Source organism: Rana temporaria, chromosome 1 (assembly GCF_905171775.1).
Source record: "Rana temporaria chromosome 1, aRanTem1.1, whole genome shotgun sequence".
Lineage (NCBI taxonomy): Eukaryota > Metazoa > Chordata > Amphibia > Anura > Ranidae > Rana > Rana temporaria.
Window position 1 is genome coordinate 20,006,316 of NC_053489.1, and position 20,002 is coordinate 20,026,317.

Sequence of the window (20,002 nt, forward strand, 5' to 3'; positions counted from 1 at the left end):
GATAGCTAACGCTTTAATTGTCGTCACCTTATTTATTGTTTTTCTATTAATTGAGGTATTTTTCCTTAAATTACATGTACAGAAGGGCAGTCTAGTACCTCAAGTGCCTACTGGTCACCTCCAGCCAATGGTACATCCTTGCCCTCTCTAATCCAAAGATATGATCACTTGGAATCCTTTTAGCTGTAGACTGGCTTTCCCCGCCATGGTTTGCTTGATCAAGGCAATAACAGCCTTACATGAAAAAAAGTAAAAATAATGTAAAAAATATATATATAAAATATAATTTATAAAAACATTATTAAGAAAATCTTAAAAATAATGAAACCATAACAAAAAGTCATGGCGGGTGGGAAAATGACTGAGTTTGGACCAGCGTTGGGCTCTCAGACTTCTCAAAGGTCACGTTTTTGCCCTTTGCATTGCCTTTGGTAAAAGATCTGGTGTGTGTGTTTAGACTGTGTGCCTTGGTCCTTTTAAGAGCTCTCAGCCTCTCCAATGTGCAGATAGCACAGAGGGTCCACTAATCAGTTTATCCACGGAAATCTGATTCCCTATGGCCTTCAGAAATGGTTGTTGTAATCCATTAGAGACACCCTTGTCTCTACTCCCACTTAGGTGATATTCCTTGTAGCCATTACTTCTGCCAGGCAACTATCAATATGTTTTACTGCATTGTTTCCTTTTCTTCTGGCTCTTGTTTCAGGAGGGGAGTAGTTTGGTGTTTGCACTTCTTTTCCAGTATATTGATTATTATTTGGTGATGATAGGACCTTTTTTTTTATGCTGAACTGATTTTTTTGCAGCAGGGCTTCTCTATAGAAACGTGTGCTTTTGTTCATGTGTGACTGACTGCATGTTTTTTTCGAGTTAACCGGCTGATTTTTTTTTTTATACACAACAAGCGCTCTATGACCAACTTATATTTCGGAGAGATCAGCCTTATGCCTAGTACACACAAATGGAATTTCCAATGTAAAAATTGAGCCTTAGGCACTGGTGTTGGTGCCACAACACTGCAACCCCTTACAGATACTCTAGTTGGAGATAATACTCTGTGGTATTGATATGAGAACACCAGCAAATGTATTTACGTAGCTTTAGGTGCACACTGTGCAGAGGACACAGTACACCAAGTGAAAATACTTGCTGATCAGTCACTGCCTGTGGTATTAATATGAGAACACCAGCAAATGTATTCATGTAGCTTTAGGTGCACACTGTGCATAGGATACAGTACACCAAGTGAGAATACTGCAGCTAGCACAATCACCTGTCTGCCTGTCAGTATATTAGGAAGAGCGGATCTAGCTAAACTCAATACAGTGTATAAATATATATACAACACCCGGAATGCATATATACCCTCTACACACTGTAACTCTAACTGACTAGCCTGTCTGCCTGCCTGCTCTATCTAACTAAAAAAAAAAATTACACTCTATCTCTCCCTGTCTTAACCACCGCAACACACTACACAAGGCCGACTTCCAGATGGTCTTATATAGTGTGGGGCGTGTACTAAACCCCCTGAGACATAATTGGCCAAAGCCACCCTGGTTTTGGCCAATTATGGTTTTCCGTTTTTTGCGTGCTGTGATTGAAAGCATGCAGGTTATAGTGCATGCTTGGTCAATCATCAGCCAGCAATGCACTGCGATGCCGCAGTGAATTATGGGCCGTGACACGCCACTCTAATTTGGCGCGAACGGCCTATAACTTTCGTAATTCGACGAGCGATGTTTTAAAACAGATAAGTCTTTGATTTTGCCTTAGTGAAAGCAGTCTGCGGCTGGAAGTGTTTTTTTAGCGTTTGCTGATTGGAGCATCAAGTTACCCATTCCAGGCATGAAGTCAGGATTGTCTTTTAAGGGTGTAAGATGGCTGAGTGGGGAGGTTTGAACTGTATTCCTAGCCAACCTATGGAAGATTTCAGGGGTGGTTCCTGTTTTTGGATGGTGTTTTAGGCTGTGGGGGTAGCTATGTCATGGAATCCAGGGGGAAAATTGCAGGGGGATAGGGTTAAGACCCGACTCTATGACCATCCAGTCTTTAGCATCTTTATGGCAGTGCCAGTCTATGATTCTCGTGAGAGGTGAGGCCAGGTAGTAGTCCCTGAAGTCGGGTAAGCCTATCACACCGTATTCCTTAGGTCTGGTTAATAGTGCAAATTTAATTCTAGGCCTCCTGTGATTCCAAAGGAACTTCAATAGAATGGTGAAGGGGGTACTTTAACCTGGCCATTTTTTTGCGGCACTGCGTTACTTTAACTGACAATTGCGCGGTCATGTGATACTGTACCCAAATAAAATTGATGTCCTTTTTTCCCACAAATAGAGCTTTCTTTTGGTGGTATTTAAAGCGGGGGTTCACCCTAAAAACTAATTTCTAACATTACATCCAGCTCACTACCGACATTGACAGTATGCAGTTTTTTTTTTTTGCTGTACATACCTCGTAAAGCTATTTTTTAGCCGGCTTCCGGGTAGTGGGCGTTCCTATGCCGCAGTTAGAGATTGACTTGATGACAAACACTACCCCCCGCCGCATAAGCAGCGTCACGAGTTTCCGAAATAAGCCGAACGTAGGTGCGCAGGCGCCGTATAGCGCCGACTCGACGTTCGGCTTCTTTTGGCAACTCGTGACGCTCCTTATGCGACGGGGGGGGGGGGAGTGTTTGTCATCAAGTCAATCACTAATCACCAATCACTGTGGCATAGGAACGCCCACTCCCACGGGATTCACTACCCGGAAGCCAGTTAAGAAAATAACTTTACGAGGTATGTACAGCAAATAAAAAAACTGCATACTGTCAATGTCGGTAGTGAGCTGGATGTAATGTTATAATTTTTTTTTAGGGTGAACCCCTGCTTTAATCACTTTATGCTATAAAACATTCCCAATAAAAAAAAAGTAAAAAAATATAATTTTCTTCATAAATTTAAGCCAATTTGTATAGTGCTACATGTTTTTGGTAAAAAAAAAAATATTACAAAAAGCATATATGTATGTAACTATATTGATTGGTTTGCTCAAAATGTATAGTGTCTACAAACTATGAGATAGATTTATGGATTATTTGTTATTGTTTTTAATAATAATGCCGGTGATCAGCCATTTTTAGTGACATTGCGGCACACAAATCTGACACTAAGGGGGTCATTTACTAAGAGTCCCGGGAAGCACTGGTAGCTGATTTCAGGCAATTAAGATTTCAACTACAGGTAGGTGAACATGTGAATGAAAAATCATGCTATTAGCGGCAAACATGCATTAGTAAATTCGGAATCGCCGCTAATCGGCAATGCCATGGATCTGCAAGTGCCAATTGTGCTTAATTTTCCAGTGCACAAGCGAAGAAAAATAAACAAACAAAAAAATGTAAACTGCCCATTAACTAGTGTGTGTTATTTGGAATTCCACACCATAATATTATTGAATACTTACATACCATTGCATGCATTTTAAGAGTTAATATAATAGAATCAACCAAAACTGAAGCGCATTGGAATACACAATGCAATCTTTTATTAGGTGATACCCTCTGTGGGATTTGAACCCACGAGTGCTTCAAGGTAGAAGCGCTGACTGCTAGCCTATTGGGATAAGCACAATCATACATAGATAATACATTTACTAGTGTTTGATGTTTTTAATTCTATACAATGTTTTGCAAATCAGCCATTAATATTATGGAAACAACTATGTTCATGTTAATGTGGCATTGACTATTGGGAAAAAAATGGCATGGGTCCCCCAGTCCAAAATGTAAAAAAAAAAATTGGCGCGTTGCGTCATTGGATGTGATTGACAGCTGCGCCAGCCAATGGCTGCACTGCTTTAAATCCATCCACTGCAGCCAATCAACGGCCAGGCTTCGACTCGAGGAGGATGACGGGGCGAGTGCGGAACTTTCGAAGGGTCAGGTAAGTAAAACGGGTCACATGATTAAGGCCAGAGGCTCTAATAGGCTTCAAAAATGGGCAGGCTCAGGGCGCAGAGCATTGCGCCCAAAGCCCACCCAGTTGTGTGACAATAGCGAATGAATATTCACTATTGTAACACTGGTTCTCCTCCTTGCCAATCAGAAAGAAGGTCGTGAGACCCGTCACCCGATTGGCCGAATGGAGATCTGATTGGATTGGCTGCTAGGAGGAGGAGGGAGGGGAAGCGAGGAAGTAGCCAGAGAGAACAGCCCAGAGAGAAGACGAAGCCGCCCCCCGCCCAGAGCATGAGATGGGGTCCCCAACCTATTGACTGACTGACCGGGGGATGGCTTTGGGTGGATTGTTTGCCAACCCCCCCTTCCCCGAAAAAAAAACACCAGCCGCTACTGGTGTTAATAGTAGTAAAAGTAGCAAAATACAACAATGTGGGGCTGACACAATTATTTTGATTTCAAGCCTCGTACACAGCGCATTTGTCCGGGAATCCTGACTGTGTGTATGCTCCCTAGCAGTTTTCCCGACAGGAAAACTGCCCGGGAAAAATAGAGAACCTGCTCTCTATTTTCCCGTCGGGATTCCCGGCAGAGTGTTTCCTGCTGAGAAAACTGGCCGTCTGTCTGCTTACCTGTTCCATTGGAAACCCGCGCATGCTCGATAAGAGTTTGACGCATTTCAACGGTGGTTCTTTTGAATTGCCGTCTGTATGCACGGCAGGCTTGCCAGGAATCTCGTCAGGAAAACCGTAATTTTCTTCCTGACGGGATTCCCGGCCGTGTGTACGGGGCTTCAGAAAACAACCTCCTGTATGTTGTCAGCCCACAGCAGAACTTAGGAGCTGAGTGCATTTCTGGATTTCAGGATCAACAGGTATCATTCTGTACTTACAGGGTCTTTAGAGGGATAAAACATGGGAAAATGTACACACATTGCAGGGATGTTCTTTTTTTTTTTCCCTGACATACACTTTAAATACAGTAGTAACTTCTGTCCAGTTAATAACTTACTAGCAAATACAAAATATACCGGAAATGTTGGAGATCTCTCCTTCTGGACACGGGACACACTCATAGCAACATTTATGAATTGAAGATCCAAACTTTTTTCTGCTTCCTGGTAAACAGGGATCTGAACATCGAGATACCGGAATCTGAAATCATATAATATTATTATTATTAGTAGTATTTTTTTATTATTATTATTATTATTATTATTATTATTATTATTATTATTGTTATTATTATTATTATTATGTAAAGATCCATTATATCCCATGAGGTTATACAAACTGAATGTTACAAACAGGAATGATGTTCTGGTTTGCCTCTACCATGGGTTCAAGGTGAATTCTGCAGGTTTGAAATTCATTTAGGAGGCAATATTTTGGTCACTTTTGGTGTTTAAATGTTATGGTAGCCTCTTCTTTAGGTTAAATTGATCTTTTATTTCAAGGCTATTCTTTAAAAAAATTGGATTTTGGTTTCAGGGTTGGTGTTTTGGGGTTTTTAGAATTTATATAGCTATTTATTGTATTTTTAGTTTATTTTGATAGTGCCTTAAATGTAGGGTGCTCAAAGCATTCACTTGTTTCTGACCTGATCTGTACTTGAAGCTGACTTTTGTTCACGGCACTCTTCTACGTTGTTAGAAAGAAAGATAAACTAAATATAAGAATAGTAGTTAACTAAACCACGTCATAGTATATGCCTCACATTTACATCAGTCCCACCCCCCTAGTTATAATAAAGGTGGGGAATAAACCAATTAGACCTATTATTCCAGATAAAACCATCCTGTTGTAACCTCTGTAGCAGCTTAAAGTGGTTCTAAAGCCGTTTTTTCACCTTAAGGTATTCTAGGCATTAAGGTGAAAAACCTTCTGTTCTGCACAAACTTACAACTCTTACTTGAGCCCAATCTGATCCAGTGATGTGCATGAGAGCAGTGGCTCTTGTCATTGTCTCCCTTCTCCCTGGGAAGATTGATCGCAGCAAGAGCCATTGGCTGCCGTTGCTGTCAATCAAATGCTGTGCCGAAGGAACGGGGGCAGGACCAAGCCGCATGCTTGGTATCAATGGACGCAGGCAGGGTGACTTGGGAGCAAGCCTGCACAGGTGTCCCCATGGAAAGCCACTTTCCATGGGGGCACCCGCTAAAGAGGAGGGGCCATATGGCATGTTTTTTATGCTATTTGAAAAAAAGAAGCTTTAATGTCACTTTAATTATTACCTTCACTTAAATTTGCTATGGCAATGGAACCATCCTCCCCAGCATAGTGGCAGCATGGCTACTAAGAGTAAAGAAGAGAGGCGCAAAAACACACAGCAATCATGTTCTAACTGGCAGACCTATGCAGGCAAGATGGCACTAAACCCCTGGATTCCACAACCATCTCACCTACTCTCCAAACATCACAGCCTTTTGTATCCATGAATCTGCAAGATAATTCCATGGCAGTCCAGATTACCCCTGACAGCTCTTCTGCATCTCCTCCAGGCACTCTTGTCACCACAGCCCAAATAAAGCAAGCATGGGGATAGATTATCCCGTAACTTACATCCATGAGCAAGTCATCATTATATCTCTCATGGGATCCAAGGTGCACAACCTCATGCCATAGCCTTTTTCCTGCTAACAATTAACTAGTGTTGGACACCATCCTCAAGGATATGTAAATGCCCCTTAGATGCACTCAGATATGCTTTCTCTCATGCAGTAATTTAATCATAATATCACCTCCATAGGGTGACGGAGTGACACACATGGAAACAAAAATGGGGGGACTATGAATCCACTATGAATTAACTTATTGATACTCATGATGCACACATCAAAGAACATAACTGGATCAAATACAAGTTAGCAGATCTATTAGAATAACATCAAAATCCAGGGATAACTGAAGTTCTGCCGGAGATTAAAAATATTAAGCTGGTCATTGACTGCATTTACAGGCTCCCCAAACCTCAACACCTGTCTGACTCCATACCCAGGGATGTTATCCTGCGCATCCTTTTCTGTTATGCAAAAAAAACTAATGCAGAAATGTAGAACGGCAGGGACTCTACCTGAACCCTATGCTCACCTACAACTGTTTGCTGACAGCATACATTACAACTAGAGTTGGGAAAGCAGTTTGGGCAGAGAAAAAGTTTGGCCCAAACATTGCCTGTTCACCCAAATTTGCGGCTGCTCAGCGGGAGGTTTACCCCCGAGCGCCCCAAAATGCACTGCACAGTGGATTCTAGGGCCCTAATTGGATGCAGCAATGCACCTGACTGCAGATCAGGTGCAAGGCTTTGCCCAATCAATGCACAGAGCACAGTCAAAGCCATGATTGGGCAAAGTCATCATGACTTTGCCCAATCATGGCTGAGTGCTCATAGTCCCACTCCACACCATAAAAGGTTCCTTACCACAGGAACCATTTGCAGTGTGTTGTTGAAGTGCAGATAGATAAAGCAGGGCTCTGTTTGCTACTAGTGAGCTAGTGTGTTCTTGTGACTTTGAGTGTAAAGTGTCAGTGTAGTGTTAGTGTAGTCTGAGTATAGTGTGAGTAGTGTGTAGTGTCAGTGTAGTGTGTCAGTGCAGTGCTAGTGTAGTGTGAGTATAGTGTGAGTATTAAGAGTGATAAAAGAGCTTGTCTGTCCACAGACTCCTTTGACCGCCTGACATTTGTCAAAATGAAACAATCCTGGATTAGCAGCAACCATCAAGCCCCTGATGCCGATGTCACTGAATAAATGTTTGTGGGTGTTGATTTTATCTTGAAGCAATTTTTTGGTATATTTTTTATGGGCACAATTAACACCCAAGGACAGAGTTTTCTGCACCTGTTTCACAGGACACAAGGCCAATTCTTGCTTTCATCAAATGTACCTCTATAGGGTTATGGTGTAAAGGCACCACCAACACCCAAGGCCCAATTTTTCCACACCTGTTTGACAGGTCTATATCATTAAAAAAAAAAAAAAATCACAGAAATGCCAATTCTTGCTTTCATCAAGAGAGCCTCTAGCCATTTCCTGCTCTCTCCTGCGGTGTGTTCTCAGTGCATTCTGCAGGGAAATTTCTAATTCCTTTCACTGGTCTGTAGATCAGTGACTTAATGAGTTTGCTACTAAACCCAAAACCATTCTTTAATGGCCTTACTGGTAAGCCAGTAATAATAAAACTGTAGTGGGGTATGGAATACAAGGGATACCTGGTCTCTGTGGTTTGCTACATAAACATGCAGTTCACCAATACAGAAGAGTATATTGATGGGGCATTGTCTAGACATCTTGGAGAAGTTCTAATAAGGTGTAATAATACATTGTATATTTGAGTAGAAGAGGAGGAAGAAGATGGCGAAATGAGAGAAAAAAAGCAATTTACAAATTAGTTTTGTAAATTTATTTTGCATTTATGTGTAAATCCACCAATGGGGACCAAGGAGTTGCCAATCCCAATATAGATATGGAAGAACAAATATCCCCCAAGGTAAGTATTAGGGACTTTAAATGCAACAAGAAAATAAATATAAACAGAAAATGATCTTATCTGATTGGTATTTATTAATAGAGAATATAAAAGTTGATCAGGTGCAAACATCACCAAAGATATCATTTATAAAAACAACAAGATACGGTGGTAAATGGTTAATGCGTGGTAATTGTCGATATCCACAGAATCGGTAATTCCTCAATCTCGGCCTCAACAATGCTCCTTTTCATTGTCCTTGTCCATGATGTGCATATGCTATGTATTTTTGTTTTCGTACATATACATTTTGCCTGTTTCTACTATGTTTTTTTTGTTTGTTTCTTGTTTTTAGAATGTGTTATGGTAGTCTCATCTTGCGTTGAACCCCCCTGATGAAGGGACCCTACAGTAGTCCTGAAACGTGTCGGGCTGAATATTGACAATTACCACGCAGTAACGATTAGTGTTGCTCACGAATATTCGCATTGCGAATATTCGACTCGAATATAGCATATTCGAGAAATCGCGCTATATTTCGAATTTCGCTGTGAATATTCGCAATTCCGAATATTCACATTTTTTCAATTTGATTTTTAAAACAGATCACATCCTATCGACGTCTAAAAGCATTGCTGGTATGATTAGAGACCCTGGGCCGAGTAGCTAAGCTGAGGCGATCCTTTTATGTTGCCAAATTGAAAAAAAAAAAATTGCGATTTTTCGCTATTGCGAATGCGAAAATGATTGCGAATTTTCGATAACTGTGGTAGGAGAACTCTGATTGTCTCTGATGCAAAAGGGGGGGGGCTTTGTGTATGTGTATGTTATGAATATTTGTATGTTTGATATTATTATTTTTTGTAAGAAGGAAAAAATTGCGCATACCTTAAAAAAGGGGAGAATACAGCAGCAACTCAAAAATGTTATACAACATAAATTAATACAAGACAGAAAATGGAGTCGCTCTACAAGAATAAAAAATATGTCTAGTGACAAGACATGTGGGCAAATTATAAAATAAGCAAGCGCAAATAACTTCTGAAATACACAGTGAAACAAATATATAAAGAAATATAGTCCCAATAATAGAAAAATAATCTTTCATAAAAATGTCTTTGATATGTGAAGTGAAAAAAAGTCCAAAGCATGCAGCATGAACGTGTTCAATCTTCAAGGTGTTTGATTGACAAACGGCTGTGACAGATGGATAGAGTAAAGAATCACCACCAATGCAAAACACTTTTTATTTTGTATTGTAAAATATCACGAATATTCTGAGCCAATCAGAGTGCTCCTTCCGCATTTGCCGAATATTCGCAATTATTTTGTATTGTAAAATATCAAGAATATTCTGAGCCAATCAGAGTGCTCCTTCTGCATTTGCCGAATATTTGCAATTATTTTGTATTGTAAAATATCAAGAATATTCTGAGCCAATCAGAGTGCTCCTTCCGCATTTGCCGAATATTCGCAATTATTTTGTATTGTAAAATATCAAGAATATTCTGAGCCAATCAGAGTGCTCCTTCCACATTTGCCGAATATTCGCAATTATTTTGTATTGTAAAATATCACGAATATTCTGAGCCAATCAGAGCGCTCCTCCAGCATTTCTCGAAATTGCGCAATAAATATCGCATTCGCATGTTGCGATATTTCGATAAAATATCACGAATATTCTGAGCCAATCAGAGTGCTCCTACCGCAGTTATCAAAAAATCGCAATTATTTTCGCATTCGCAATAGCGAAAAATCGCAATCATTTAATTTCGATAAAATATCACGAATATTCGAATTTAGCGAATATATCTCGAATATTCGAATATATATTCGAGATATATCGCGAAATCGAATATGGCATATTCTGCTCAACACTAGTAACGATTTACCACTGTATCTTGTTGTTTTTATAAATTATATCATTGGTGATGTTTGCACCTGATCAACTTTTATATTATCTATTAATAAATACCAATCAGATAACTTTCTGTTTATATTTCTTTTCTTGTTGCCTTCAAAGTCCCTAATACTTACCTTGGGGGATATTTGTTCTTTCATGTAAATTTATTTTGAATCTTCCCTTTTGAGGTTATTGTTGGACATTATTTTTGTATGTTTTGTTAAGAAAAATACACTGAGTACATTTATAGGATTATGGTGTGAAGCCACCACCAACTCCCAAAGCCCAATTTTTCCACACCAGTTACTTCTATCCAAAGTCTGCAAAAGAGACTCCAGACTTTATCTAAAAAATAAATAAATGTTAATCTTGGCCTGAGTGTACTATCATTTGGCTTCTTTACATATGGCTTGATCACTGTGGTGCAAAACTTTATTTCCATCCAAAGTCTGCCAAAGAGACTCCATAATCTATCCAAAAAATCTCTAATCTTGTTCCGCTTGCACTACATTGTGGCCTCATCATACAGACTGGCTAAAGAAAACTTGCAGGGAAAAATCTATTTAAATGTAATTTCTTTCTTTATACTGATCACCCACATTTTACTAGCAGCCAGGCTGGCTATAGTTAGCTACTGGCAATCACAAGCCTCCCCCTTTCGAGATGAAGTAGTCACCTTGGTGCATACTCACAATTAGAGTTGAGCGAACTGTAAAGTTCGGGTTCGGTACGGACATTGGGTTTTTCCCGAACCTGGACCCGAACCCGAATAATTGGAAAAAGTTTGAGTCCGGGTTCAGAGTGAACACGGGTCACGTGACCCCGCACCCTCTGACGTACCCTCTGCTACGTCACTGGGTAAGCCCAGTCTTCCCTCTTCCTGGGCTTCCCCAGTGATGTAGCAGAGGGTACGTCAGAGGGTGCGGGGTCACGTGACCGGTGGCCCTGCCCCCTCTATATAAGTAATGTCACAGCTTCAGCGCGTCATTTGCTGGGCTGTGACCAGCGGTGAGAGGAGGTCGGCGATGCTGCTCTCTGGATGGATGGATCTTCTAATCGCTGGGGATCACCTGCATCCATCGCTGGATCTTCTCATCGCTGGAGATCACCCGTCGCTGGATCAGGACAACGTTGGAGCAGGAAGCCGGGAACGAGTGGATTATCACCGCTGGAGTTTTTTTCTTTTTTTTTTTTTATTAATAAAGGACTTTATTCTACGGTGTGTGTTTTTTACAAGAATTTACACTTCCTTCGTGAAATGGTAGGGGTACAGTGTACCCCATTACCATTTCACACAGGGGGGGTCAGGATCTGGGGGTCCCCTTTGTTAAAGGGGTCTTCCAGATTCTGATAAGCCCCCCGCCCGCAGACCCCCACAACCACCGGGAAAGGGTTGTGGGGATGAGACCCTTGTCCCCATCAACATGGGGACATCCTCCCCATGTTGAGGGCATGTGGCCTGGTGCGGTTCAGGAGAGGGGGGCTGCACTCTGTCCCCCCCTCTTTTCTGCGGCCGGCCAGGTCAACGTGCTCGGATAACGGGTCTGGTTATGGATATTTAGGGGGAACCGCACGTCATTTTTTTTTTAAATTGACGGCGGGGTTCCCCTTAATATCCATACCAGACCTAAAGGGTCTGGTTATTGAATTTGCGGGGACCTCTGCGCATTTTTTTTTCTAAAAGTCTGGGTCCCATTGACTACAATGGGGTTTGGAGTTCGGGTTCCCGAACCCAAACGTTTTTTTTAAAGTTCGGGTTCGGACCGGAACCCGAACATCCAGGTGTCCGCTCAACTCTACTCACAATACTTATGAACGAATGATAGCATCCAGGGAGGGAAAGTTGCAAACTGCAGAAAAAATTGGTTTAACTGGTATGAACATATGTGTAAACATAACCACTAGCCGACCAGCCGTCGTCATTATACTGCAGCAGGTCGGCTCTCTCCCGCAAATCGCCGTAGCTGTATGTCGGCCCTTTAAACAGCTATATCACAAACGTGTCCCTTGCACATGCCCGGTGGTCGCGATGACTGCCGGCCACGCATGATTGTGGCCATGAGAGCCAGAACGGGGATTTGTGTGACACAAATCCCTGTTCTGTCAGGAGAGGAGAGACAGATTGTCTGCTCCTACAAAGTAGGAACAGTGATATGTCTCCTCCTCTTGTCCCTACCATCCCCCACAGTAAGAAACACACCTAGGGAACACATTTAACCCCGTTATCGCCCACTAGTGTTAACTCCTTTCCTGCCAGTGACATTTAGACAGTAATTGGTGCATTTTTATAGCACTAATCGCTGTATAATTGTCAATGGTCCCAAAAATGTGTCAAAAGTGTCTCCGATCTATCTGCCGCAATCTCGCAGTACCGCTAAAAATTACTGATTACCAACATTACTAGTAAAATAAATAAAAATATATAAAAATGCCTTTTGCGCAAACCAATCAATATACGCTCATTGCAATTTTTTACCAAAAATATGTTGAAGAATACATATCAGCTTAAACTGAGGAAGAATTTATTTGTTTTTTACATTTCTTTGGGGTGATATTTATTATAGCAACAATTATAAAATATTGTTTTTTTAGTTTTTTTTTTTTCAAAACAGTTGCTTTTTTTGTTTATAGTAAAGAGGTGATCAAATACCACCGAAAGAATGCTCTTTTTGTGGGAAAAAAAGGATGTCAATTTTGTTTGGGTACAATGTCGCACAACCGCACAATTGTCAGTTTTGCAAAAAATGGCCTGGTCATTAAGGACGCAAATCCTTCAAGGGCTGAAGTGATTAAAGTGTAACTTATCCTTTTAATCATGTTGTCTTCTTTTTTTATGCTCCGCAAATTGTGTATGACATTGGTAAACTTACTGTTGCCAAGTCCATCATGCCTTTTTGCTATAAGCATAACATGCCATCTATGTAAGACAACTCCTTTTACAACCTTGATAACTTTGTTTAGACCAAATAAAACATTGGAGGGCCTCTGACTATAGCCTCGTACACACGATCGGACATCAAACAAACTTTCCCTTGGATTTTTGTCCGAAGGGAGTTGTCCGGTCACACCCATAGCACACACACGCTCAGACTTTTTCGGCAACAACCACGAACGTAGTGACGTTTCAACGTACTGACGAGAGTTTAAAAGAGGAAGTTCAATTCTCCGGCGTCACCCTTTGGGCTCCTTCTGCTAATCGAGAGTTAGTAGAGGTTTCGTCTGTGCGCATTCACGATTTTCAGTTTTGTGCAATTTTGTTCGTTTCTGAACGTCCGTTCGTCAAGCAGACATGTTGCGCAATGGGGTTGTGCTAACTTGACCCACAAAAAAAATATCGAAATATGTTTGATTCATATAACCAAAATACACTAATCCAAAGTAAAGACATTTGTTTTTACTCCGTCAGTATCACCAGCAAAGCAGCTTTTAGTATTATCACATTATAAAGAAGAAGAGAATGTGCCCTGCTTTTCTTGATTTCACGAATGTGCTCTTTCAAATACGAACGCTAGTTCTACCAGACAGAACGCTTCCGGCTGGTCTTTGCTTCTGAGCATGCGCATTTGTACTTTGTCCAAAAGTCTGATTGCTTGCTGTACACACGGTCAGACTAGGCACCATCGGACTCCGTTTGCAGACCGAACTTTTTGTCTGATGAAACCCGAAAAAGTTTGTCCGATGGAGCGTACACACGGTCGGACTATTTTGAAAACTTGCTAATTTTGAAATTTGTTGTGTGTATGGACCTTTAGAGATCAGTTTGGAAAAGCTGGAAGCACAATCGGTAATCAAAGACAAGGCAACAACATTTACTCGGGGGAGGAGCTGCTGAAAAGATAGCTGATCCGTGAATTAAGCATGCTGCAGTAGGAGAGTCTACGGAGGATGTTGGTTGGAGATATTATTGCCTAAGAAGCCTGGGGCTAATACCTCACTGTACCGTACCGTGCCGTGCTGTGTAATACTCACAACGAGCTTGATGGAGGATTGACAACGGTTTCGCTGGTGGATTGCACTGATGACCTCCTGGTTCCTAGGTCCCAATCAGGCATGTGTTCAGAGTCGTTTGAAGGAGAGTGAACACTGCAAACACCGGGAAGGCTGTGCAGTGGTGCCAGGAGAGGACTCATGACCAGTTGAAGCTGTGCTGAAGCCGTGAGTTCTGCAAGCGTAAAGACCGGGATCGGGTCTGTAAGCTCGCAGGCTAACTGACTTGTGGATGGTGGCATAATTCCCTAGCGGAACACACTAGGGACCGAAAGTGATCGGCAAAAATCATCAGAGATCGGGTCTCCTCATCGGTCACCTCGGTGGTCCTCGGCAGAACCCGGCTTGGAGGCGGGACGGAGAGAGTTGAAGGAGTTGAAAGAGCTAAGGGGATAAGCGGGGCGGAGCACATCAGTGGAGGTCCTGCTGAAAAAACTCAAATCCGTGGAAGCCTCTAAGCCTCTAAGCTTGTGTGCCTGCATGGCTGGGAACCTAAGGGGTCAGTGAGTTGCAGGTCCTAGGACCAGAGCAATACCCTAGTATTAAAGCCTAAAGTTTTCAAGCATAAAGCCTAGAATAATCCTATGTGGTACATCTATAAGAGAAACAACAAAACAAACAACTGCATAACTGCATAAAAATCCTGTCTCTAAAACGTACAACTTAAAGAGTATAGAATTATCTGATGCACGGTAATAAGTCATATGAAATTAAGCTAAAACTAAGCTAAAGATGAAATATTAAAATGAATCAATATAAATAAGAATCTTTTTGACAATCTTCTTCATAAATGCTCTATGCCAGGGGTGGCAAACTCAAATTCATCGGGGGCCGCATTAGCAGTATGGTTGCCCTCAAAGGGCCGGTTGTATCTATAAGACTATGGGGCAGATCCACAAAGCACTTATGCCGGCGTATCGTCGGGCGCAAATACTCTGAGGATACGGTACTTGTCTCTCTAAGTTGAGCCGGCGTAACATAAATGAGATGCGCTACGCCGGTCAATATATGCGCCGATGTACGTGGATCTACCCCTATGTGTCCACTTTTTATTATGGGATGGAATGAGATGGGATGGGATGGGCTACCTTACATACATGGACCTACCTGACATACACTGAATTCACCTACCTGACATACATGGACCTACCTGACATACACCGAATTCACCTACCTGACATACATGGACCTACCTGACATGCATAGACCTACCTGACATACACTGACCTCACCTACCTGACATACACTGACCTCACCTACCTGACATACACTGACCTCACCTACCTGACATACACTGACCTCACCTACCTGACACACATGGACCTACCTGACATACATGGACCTACCTGACATACATAGACCTCACCTACCTGACATACACCGACCTCACCTACCCGACATACATGGACCTACCTGACATACATAGACCTACCTGACATACACTGACTTCACCTACCTGCAGGGCCATCTTAATAGCATCATGGGCCCCTGGGCAAAGTAATGCTATGGGGCCCCTACAAGCCTGCCCCAATTTACGCACCTACTCTCAAGAATGAAAGTACAACATTTCTACTTTACAGCGTCTCACCTGCCACTGTCACCTACCACCAGATTCAGTGTGTCACTTGCCACCGTCACCTGTCACCAGATTCAGCGTGTCACTTACCATCCATCCCGTCACCAGATTCAGTGTGTCACTTGCCACTGGTTCCTTGTCACCAGATTCAGCATGTCACTTGCCATGTCGCCTGTCACCAGATGTAGATTGTCACTTGCCAAGTCAAATGCCACATGTTGCGGATTGTCACTTGCCACATGTTGCCACATGGGGAGCTGACAGAGAAGATGGGGGGTCTGGCAGAGAGAAGAGGGGGTCAAATTCCGTTGGGATGGGGGGCGTGGCTACCGCGCGAAGCTGCATGGACGTGTAATCCGACAGCTCCGCTCCAGGCACGGGAACCGCCGACGATAGAGGCACTACCACAGCTCACATCCACTCGGACTCTCCGCGTATCAGACCCCGGACGGCAGCGGTATGACCCGCAAACGTAAGGAGTCAAGGGAGCCGCGGAAATTGGAGGACTTTTATCCTCCGAAGGGCCGCGGCCTACACCAAGATGGCGCCGCTCCGGAGACTGTCTCCCCGGCCTCCTCGCGTGGCTCACATTCGACCGCGTCCAGCCCAGGAGACCAAGCAGGCTTGTCACGGAGGTCTCCAGCGACACTCACCCCAGCATCTACTCCTCTCTCCAGAAGCCCTGCCAAATCTAAGCCCCGCTTGGAGGGAGATGCAGGGACACTGAGACCTGGACAGGACTCCATGGAGGACACGAGGGAGCTGATTGACCCATTCACTGCCTTTCCTACCTCAGGTAAGGCGGTTTCAGATACAACTTTAAAGGACATGTTAGTTTCCCTACGTAGCTCCATGCACGCTGATATGATGCAATGCATGCGTAACTTCAAGGCTGAGATGGGAGAAATGGGGGAGCGTGTCACACATGTGGAGGAAAAAATGGGTGAATTTGCCAGCTCTCATAATACCCTGATTGATGCCCATGCTGACCACTCAGAAGAACTAGCTTGGCTTAGGGCAAAGGTGGCCGACCTCGAGGACAGATCGAGGAGGAACAATGTAAAAATTAGGGGGGTCCCTGAGTCAGTCCTCCCAGCACAACTTCATCACTATGCTCGGGACTTGATTCACCAAATCCTCCCCTCTGTCCCGGAGTCCGAACTGCAGATAGATCGCATCCACAGATTGCCCAAGCCAGCCCACCTTCCTGATAATATCCCCCGGGATGTTTTAATGCGGGTGCATTTTTATCATGTAAAGGACCAGCTTATGATGACTTTCCGCAAAACGCAGCAACTTCCTGAGCAATTTGAACGCATCCAACTCTATGCGGACTTATCTCAATTTACGATGCAAAAGCGTAGGTCTCTGATCCCTGTAACCAAAGCGTTACGGAATCATAATGTCCCCTACCGCTGGGGTTTCCCAGTAAAGCTCACTATCACTCATGACGGAAAAAACTCTGTAGTGACGAGTATAGACGAGGGCCTTGCTCTACTCAGAGCTATGGACATCCTTCCGGAGCAATCACAACCTAGTGCCTCGTCCCCAGAGAAAATAGGAGTCCAATCTGAATGGCAAACAGTGGTGAGGAAGAAGAGTGGCAAAAACAAATCCAGCTCATAATATGCCTATATGGTTAGTTTTTTCTGAACCTCAAGGTTCCCACCTTGACCTGGCGTACGTGTACGCACGTTATGTTTACCCCCTCAGTTGTGGGTAGAAACCCTACCCTCTGGTTCTTGCATGGACAAGTCGCATTTTTACTACATTATTTGCTTTTTTCTTTTCTTTTTTTGACTTTCTTTTTGTTCCCCGTCCTCCCTCCCTCTTCCTGGAATGGTCTGCTCTCCGTTCATGCTGCTCTCCCTGCACCGCTCCGAACTGGATCGTCCATCTTCCCCCTGCCTGTCAGTGATGCCGAAAACCTGGAGCCTCTGAAGTTTATGGAACTAAGGTACTGTTATCATCCGCACCCACACTGTGACCATGGCGCTTAAAATAGTGTCCCTCAATGTCAACGGCCTTAACCACCCGGCCAAGCGGGCCTCGGTCTGGAGGGAAGCGCTTAAACTCCAGGCCGACGTTCTTTGCATACAAGAGACGCACTTTCGGGCTTCTGAGCCTCCTCGCTTTCAACACAGGAACTTTCCACATATCCTCATGGCTTCAGCCCCCACTAAACAAAAAGGGGTTCTCATTGCTTTCAGAGACACGGTGGCCCTTACATTGTTGGAAACCCACGCTGACCCAGAGGGGAGGTATCTCATTTTGCTTTTGGAACTCAACAACAAACCCTTCACTCTGGTCAGCTTGTACGCTCCAAACTCCCACCAAATCCGGTTTCTGAAGAGACTTTATAGTAAAATAGCTGCCCTCAAAAGGGGATCCCTGGTAATATGTGGGGACCACAATTTAACAGCAGACCACACTCTGGACTCATCGTCTGGTACGAAACGAACCCCACCCCAGCTTCAACCCCTGTTTCACGCTGAAGACATTTTTGATGTTTGGAGGTGCCAGCACGCTGATGAGCGTGACTATACTTTCCATTCTGCCAGACACAACTCTTACTCCAGGATTGACCTGATTCTGGTGGATAAAATGCTCCTGCAGGCGGTGTCCTCCTCCACCATCCACGACATCTCTTGGTCTGACCATGCACCTGTGTCGATTACGGTGGTGGAGGGGCACACCCCGAGCCCTGCATATGTGTGGCGGGCTAACTCCCGAGTTTTTCAGTCATCATCCCATGTGTCTATGTTATCCAAGAGTTTGTCCCAATTTTTTGCGGAGAATGCAGGTTCGGTCTCGGATCCTGCGATATTATGGTGTGCCCATAAGGCTTTTGTTAGAGGGATCATTTTGCAGATATGTGCGAGGGAGAAAAGGCTGAGGACACAGAAAGTGGACAGGCTCCTTAGGGACATCCAACTCTTAGAAGCCCAAAATAAGCTCAAAGCTACAGATCAACTTGCACAAAAACTATCACAGAGCCGCTCTGATCTCAGACTTCTATTAATCCACCAATATGACAAACACCTGCGGGCCCTAAAACTGACCCATTACTCCTCAGGTAACCGTGCTGGTAAATTCCTGGCCCAAAGACTTAAAGCCGCTAGGGTCAAATCTAAAATTCCATACCTTCTCCACTCGTCCAACAATTCTAAAATTGTGAACCCCAAGGACATAGCGAACTCCTTTGCGGAGTACTACTCCTCCTTATATAATCTAAATAGAGACCCCAAAACGCCCCAACCCTCAGAAGATGCCATCCAGGCCTTTTTTGCTAAGATCAATCTCCCCTCCCTATCGGAGGGTCAACTCACGTCACTGAACGCACCCATAGGGGAATCTGAGATCAGAAGCGCCATTAAATCACTCCCACTGGGTAAATCCCCAGGACCGGACGGGCTGCCGGGTGATTATTATAAGCTCCTACAGGACAGTCTGACACCCACACTACAAGCTGTGTTTACTGAAGCTGTGTCCTCTGCCTCGTTCCCCTCCGAGATGCTGAAGGCTTATGTGGTTACAATTCCTAAACCAGGCAAGGATCCCACCACCCCGGCTAACTTCAGACCCATATCCTTGCTCAACACTGACGTTAAGCTGTACGCAAAGATCCTGGCCCATAGACTTCTCCCTGTCCTCCCGACCCTTATCAGCCCTGATCAATCTGGTTTTACCCCGGGGAGACAGGCGTCAGATGCGACTAGGAGGGTGCTCGGGGTGGTGCAGTGTGCTAAGTCCTGTCGGACGCCTTCTCTGCTGTTGTCCTTGGACGCGGAGAAGGCGTTCGACAGGATACATTGGGGGTACATGAGATATACTCTACAGAGGTTTGGCTTCACGGGACCCATCCTTTCGGCCATACTTGCCTTGTACTCCTCCCCTTGTGCTCAGGTGTATACATCAAACCTGCTGTCGGATGCATTTACTATCTCTAATGGCACAAGACAGGGGTGCCCCCTCTCCCCCTCAATCTTTAATCTTTTGATAGAACCCCTAGCGGAGAGGATTAGATCCCATCCGGATATCAAGGGTTTCCCTGTTCAAGGTAGATCCCACACTATTAATCTCTTTGCCGACGATATAATCATCTTCCTCACCTCTCCCTCGACCTCATTG

General features: G+C 43.7%; 1 protein-coding gene and 1 pseudogene across 1 annotated transcript in view; one reads left to right on the plus strand and one right to left on the minus strand.

Moving 5' to 3' along the window:
- The window catches only part of LOC120925077 (vomeronasal type-2 receptor 26-like), a 31,310-nt gene that overhangs the window by 5,788 nt on the left and 5,520 nt on the right, over positions 1–20,002 (minus strand). Inside the window, exon 2 of the mRNA XM_040335959.1 lies at positions 4,971–5,094. Coding sequence (XP_040191893.1) covers positions 4,971–5,094 — 124 coding nt within the window. The remainder of the gene's footprint in view (positions 1–4,970; positions 5,095–20,002) is intronic.
- Positions 8,053–8,328, plus strand: LOC120924759 (annotated as a pseudogene).